Source organism: Hyla sarda, chromosome 1, assembly GCF_029499605.1.
Source record: "Hyla sarda isolate aHylSar1 chromosome 1, aHylSar1.hap1, whole genome shotgun sequence".
Taxonomy (NCBI): domain Eukaryota; kingdom Metazoa; phylum Chordata; class Amphibia; order Anura; family Hylidae; genus Hyla; species Hyla sarda.
Window position 1 is genome coordinate 294306283 of NC_079189.1, and position 6327 is coordinate 294312609.

The 6327-nt window shown below is 42.7% G+C and overlaps 1 protein-coding gene across 2 annotated transcripts in view; it reads right to left on the reverse strand.

Annotated features, from left to right (window-relative positions):
- Window positions 1-3713, reverse strand: part of KISS1R (KISS1 receptor) — a 211615-nt gene extending 207902 nt beyond the window's left edge. For both annotated transcript variants that reach the window (XM_056517905.1, XM_056517899.1), the window contains exon 1: window positions 3152-3713. In XM_056517905.1, coding sequence (XP_056373880.1) covers window positions 3152-3446 — 295 coding nt within the window. In that variant the 5' untranslated portion in view covers window positions 3447-3713. The remainder of the gene's footprint in view (window positions 1-3151) is intronic.
- Window positions 3714-6327: the final 2614 nt, after the last annotated feature.

The window sequence follows — 6327 nt, forward strand, 5'->3', positions numbered from 1 at the left end:
TGTGACAGGATAGTGATGCATGTGACAGCATATTGACACACTATGCTGTTACATGTGTCAATATGCTGTTACGTGTGTCAATTTGCTGTTACGGGTGTCAATTTGCTGTTACATGCGTCACTATGCTATTACATGTGTCTCTGTGTACATCATGTGTCACTGTGCATTACATGCGTCACTATGCTATTACATGTGTCACAGTGCATTATATGTATCACTAATAACATAGTGATGCATGTAATGTACGTTGACAAATGTAATAGCATAATGACGCATGTAATACACAGTGACACATGTAATAGCATAGTGATGCATATAATGCACAGTGACACATGTAATAGCTAGTGTTGCTCGCGAATATTCGCAATTCGAATATTATTCGCGAATATCGCATATTCGCGAATTCGCGAATTTCGCGAATATAGCGCTATATATTCGTAATTACGAATATTCGTTTTTTTTTTTTTTTTTTTTTTCTTCACAGTACACATCACAGTGATCACCCCTCTCTGCTTCCAGCTTGTGTGGTGTAAAGAAGGCTGTAATACTACTGTGTGAGACTGGCGTGCGAAAATTCGCATATGCGAAAATTAGTATATGCGACAATTCGCATATGCGAAAATTAGCATATGCTAATTTTCGCATAAGCGAATTTCCACACATGCTAATTTTCGCATGCGCGTATTTTCGCGTACGCGAAAATAAAACGAGAATATAACGAATATGCGAATATTCGCGAATATATGACGAATATTCGTCCATATATTCGCGAATATTCGCGAATTCGAATATGGCCTATGCCGCTCAACACTAGTAATAGCATAGTGACGCATATAATGCACAGTGATGCATGTAATAACACAGTGATGCATGTAATGCACAGTGACACATGTAATAACACAGTGACGCATGTAATGCACAGTGACACATGTAATAACATAGCGACGCATGTAATGCACAGTGACATATGTAATAACATAGTGACGCATGTAATGCACAGTGACACATGTAATAACATAGTGACACATGTAATGCACAGTGTCACATGTAATAGCATAGTGATACATGTAATAACAGTGACGCATGTAATGTACAGTGACACACATAGCATATTGACGCATGTAATAGCATAGTGATGCATGTAACAGCATGATAATGCATGTAATAGCATGTACAAAACAAATAGAGAAACATAGCCTCACATCCACCATTTGTATTTTGATCTACTTGCTTCTCAGCATAATTTCAAAAACAAACAGTATACATTTTGATCAAAAAGTACAAGCCCACTCACCACATCAAGGCCACCTACCCAGAGTGGGTCCCTAACCTAACACTGGCATAGTGCCGGTAGTGGTTGGGCAGCAGTGGAGCTGCCTGGCCACTGGGTTTTTCCCCCTGTGGGCATGGTGTCTCAGAGGCAGTGGTTGCCGCCCGGCGCTACGCCAGTCTTAGGTTAGGGACCCACTCTGACTAGGTGGCCTTGACGTGGCGAGTGGGCTTGTACTTTTTGATCAAAATATATACTGACAACCTGTTAGTTTTTAAAATGATGCTGAGGAGCAAGTAGATCAAAATACAAATGGTGGCTGTGCGGCTGTGTTTCTCTATTTGTGTTTTGATGTAATGCATGGTGATGCATTTAATAGCACGATAACACGTACTAGGAATGGTGCTGTATGCCAAGTGTATCCGACAGCATTGTAAAGTAATATATGGCTGGTGTAGTAATGTATACATTGAAAGGTGATGAACGCATAGCAAGGTAATGGTGTATTTGTAGTAACATTTGAGTTGTTTACGCATACACAGTAAAATGAAATGACAACTTATCCAAGCACTGAAAGGGGGACGACATACTCTCAGAGACAGAGCATGTCCAACACTGCAACATTTGAGGGGCACAGCAGGCTGCAGTAGAACTTAACAACCGAATCCAAAGCAGCGAGTGATGCAAAGATTACTGGCACCTAATTTGAAACTGCTGAAAACTGCACCGACACTTAGAGTTATGCCCTCTCATGATTCCATAAGTAAAATCAAACCTCCGCCAGCGGATGACCCCCCGCCTTTAGGAGCTCCCTATTAGCTTATTAAGAACCTAGGCCAGTGTTTCCCAACTGGAGTGCCTCCAGCTGTTGCAAAGCTACAGATCCCAGCATGCCCGGACAGCTGAAGCCAAAGAAATACAGCTATACCTGCCATCAACCCAGCTTGATTTTAACCCAAAGCCCACACACTGCCTGTAACCATGACAGCCAAAGCCCCTAGTTAATGTGACGTCCCTGCCATCACCCCCCTGCCAGAGCATGTTCACAAGCTCCGTTCTTCTCGTGGACTTTGCTGGCTGCTGAATACTATCTGTTACACCTGCTCCTGAATGCTGCCGAGTAGCTGAATCTGAACCAGAGCTCCCGCCAACAGGAACGCAAGCCGTGATGACGTCAGTGTAGGAGACGACCTGAGTGCTTTAAGTAGGGACAGTAGCCCCTCCCACAACAGGTGTGAAAGCCTAACACACCAGTGACACATCAGACATAATTGAGGATGACGTCAACTGCTACCTGTGAGTGCGGTGTAAATGAGTTGCCCCTCCCACAAATATGGATAATTTAGCCTAACACATATACATTTCATTGCTACAATTTCACATTCTACATCTGGATTTTTTAGATTATACTTTCATTGTTATTTGTTTCACCAACTGTATATAAAGCAATTGAGGTAATAACATTTTTTTAACACTTTTCTTCATTTTGGTTATGCCTAGGTATGTAGCTTTAAGAGACACCACTTTAGATTTAGTAATACAAATGCAATTTAGCTTTTTGCCAAGTTAAAGTCCCTATGGCTCCAATAACATTGAGATTCAGATATCTGCATTCCACGCATACTTTGACATTTGCATTTCTGTAGTGATATTGTAATTTATATTAGTCAGTTCAGTTACCTACTGATCCAACAGGTAAATAGAAATGAAGTACACATGTAGCACTCACCGTATAGTCATATGCTTACCCTTGTATAAAAATGACATCCACTATTACAATATGACAATTCTTTAGACCTTTCTATTATTCCACTGTGCACAGGACATGTAGACTACACATATCCAGTAGACACTACAAAGACATCCAAAGAATCCACTTACCTATGTAGAAGTTAGTTACTGTCCTCATCTGTTTGTGCTTGGAAATCACATAAATAACCAAAGAATTTCCAGCAAGTCCCACTACCATAAGCATAGCAAAAAAGAGGGGTACAAGCCAGGCATCCACCAGCAAGGGAGGTTTTGGGGGCTCCCTTATTTCATCTGAGATGTTGGCACATGGGTACAGCAAAAGCCCCATACAAGAGTCATTAAAGAATAAGGCAGAGTAGTTATCCATCAAAGCTCTAATAGATAAGTCCTGCTGAATTTCAGGCTGCAGAGATGGAAAAGACATTTATCCAGCAAGAGGTACAAGAAAGGTAGAAGAACTTGATGGGAGCAGTCACTGTAGGTCCAGTGGTGCATTTGTCCTGATACTTGGTATTGCCATCTGCCTGGTTGACCAAGAACTGATCGCTGATTCCCTCACTGCATGTGGATAGTCAGACTGGAGAGAATGCACCAGCTACAGTGATGTATGAGCAGAATTCTTCTCTCTCCCCCTAGGAGTAAATGGAGGGTAAGGCACAGGAATGGCAGGAGCTGCAGGCTGATAGTTAGGACTTGGAGCTGTCCTTTCAGCACCACAGTAATGAGCTCAGAGCTATAGAGTAAGAAATACAACTCCCACTCTCTCCTAGTTACAGCACTTCAACAGCTATTGTAGACAACCTATTACTTATACACTGATATTTCTCTAGCCTCATTGCCAACAACAATATAGCTGAACGTGTGACTGACACTAAGAGACTATTACATAGTCCACAGACCATTAAGGCATCATGGATTTCCTGATTCTTTTGTGTCACTTTCTTATATGTTGACTATGTCTGTATTGCAAAAATCTCCTATTTCGAACAGATGCTAGACTTTTTTTTTTAATTGTTAATACCATATAAATACTAAGTATATATTGGGAGATTGTTTAAGTACAGGGATCCCTCAACTTACAATGGCCTCAACATACAATAGTTTCAATATACAATGGTCTTTTCAGGACCATCGTAACTTGAAACCAGACTCAACATACAATGCTATGGAATCTGCCAAACGTGTCAAGGGCTGGAAGAACCGACCAATCAGAATGGACATTTCACAGGTAAAACCTGTGTATTCCTAAAGTGCATGCACTGACTGGTGTCTGGTAGCGCCTCCTACAGTACAAGGAGGTACTACATGTTTTGTACTCTTTACCTGTGTCAGAGTTAGCTGCTCCTTTGGACATCAGGTGAGGGCGGCTCCATTTTACTTTTTTTTAGGACATTGCGTTTTCTGTACAGGACCCTGAAGAAGCTTCTGTCCTCTACATAGACCAGTTTTTCCCAAAGAGGGTGCCTCCAGCTGTTGCAAAACTACAACTCTCAGCATGCTGGGAGTTGTAGTTTTGCAACAGCTGGAGGCACCCTGGCTGGGAAACACTGGTTCAGTGCATGCTGGGAGTTGTTGTTTTGCAACAGCTGGAGGCACCCTGCTTGGGAAACACTGTATCAGTGCATGCTGGGAGTTGTAGTTTTGCAACAGCTGGGGGCACCCAGGTTAGGAAACACTGGTTCAGTGCAGGCTGGGAGTTGTAGTTTTGCAACAGCTGGAGGCACTCTGGTTGGGAAACACTGACATAGACAGTGATTTACAGCTCCCAGCAGATCTTTCTTACTTTTATGTGTAATGATTTGCTTTATCTGTATTAGTTATCTACTTATTTATCTTTAATCTTCACTTTTTCCTATTTTGGATGACATTTTGGGGCTTCAGAACCAATTACCCGGTTTCCATAGAGATATGGTCTCAACATACAATGGTCTCAACATACAATGGTCGTCCTAGAACCAATTAATATTGTAACTTGAGGGACCACTGTATTATCACTTCAGATGATTGATCCTGTTACACTGACTGAAAAAAATAATCAAAACTAGAACTAGAATTGATTCATGTAATACAATAAAGGTGTTGCTTCCTGCATAGATAAGAATATTTACAAACAATGAAATGATACATTTCAAAACATAAATAAACAGTTTCATAATCTATAAATTCTATCATTTGTTATATTTGCAGGCAGTTTATGGACTTGCCTGATTTGTAACAACACTTATGCATTATAGAACTGCATGTCAAGTGAACGCCTACTAATCTGTTATTGGGATCATTTATTGATGATCTTGCTAATGCTCAAAGCTAAACCACATTTATTTATTTATTTTTGCAAGTTTATCATTTAATATTTATTTAGAAAGAAATATAAAAATCAATTGGATGAAGTGGAGACCTCTTTACATTTTTGATTTATTCCTTTCTGATTAAGATATTGTATCAGAAATAAGAGATATTCAAATATATTTAAGATGTGTATCTACTATAGATGCTCAGAACCCCCATAAGGAGGCTTTTTGCCTCCGTAAATGATAAGCAATTGTTTTCCATTGGTGGTTTAGTCTGGGCAAGTGGATAGGTGAGAAAATCAACTGCCTAGTGTTAGGATTCGGCAGGCTGGATGTGGATCCTCTGTGTCAGCGAGGGATTGGCGTGGACCGTACCGGTGGACCGAGTCTAAGCTGCTACTGGTATTCACCAGTGCCCGCCGCAAAGCGGGACGGTCTTGCAGCGGCGGTAGCAACCAGGTTGTATCCACCGGTAACGTCTCAACCTCGCTGACTGCTGAGAAGATGTGGGACAGGAGGACTAGACAGAGGCGAGGTCAGACGTAGCAGAAGGTCAGGGCAGGTGGCAAGGTTCGTAGTCAATGGTAACGGCAGAAGGTCTGGAAACACTGGTAAGGCAATCACAGGAAACGCTTTCACTAGGCACAAGGGCAACAAGATCCGGCAATGCTGGGAAGGGGAAGTGAGGTTATAAAGGCGTGGAGCAGGTGGGAGCTAATGACACTGATTGGGCCAGGCACCAATCATTGGTGCACTGGCCCTTTAAATCTTAGAGAGCTGGCACGCGCGCGCCCTAGGGAGCGGAGCCGCGCGAGCGCCAGGACATGACAGCCGGGGACCGGGACAGGTAAGTGGATTGGAATGCGATCCGCGAGCGGGCGCGTCCCGCTATGCGAATCGCATCCCCGTCGTCAGTGTCAGTGCAGCGCTCCCGGTCAGCGGGTCTGACCGGGGCGCTGCAGAGAGGGGAACGCCGCGAGCGCTCCGGGGAGGACCTGGAGCGCTCGGCGTAAC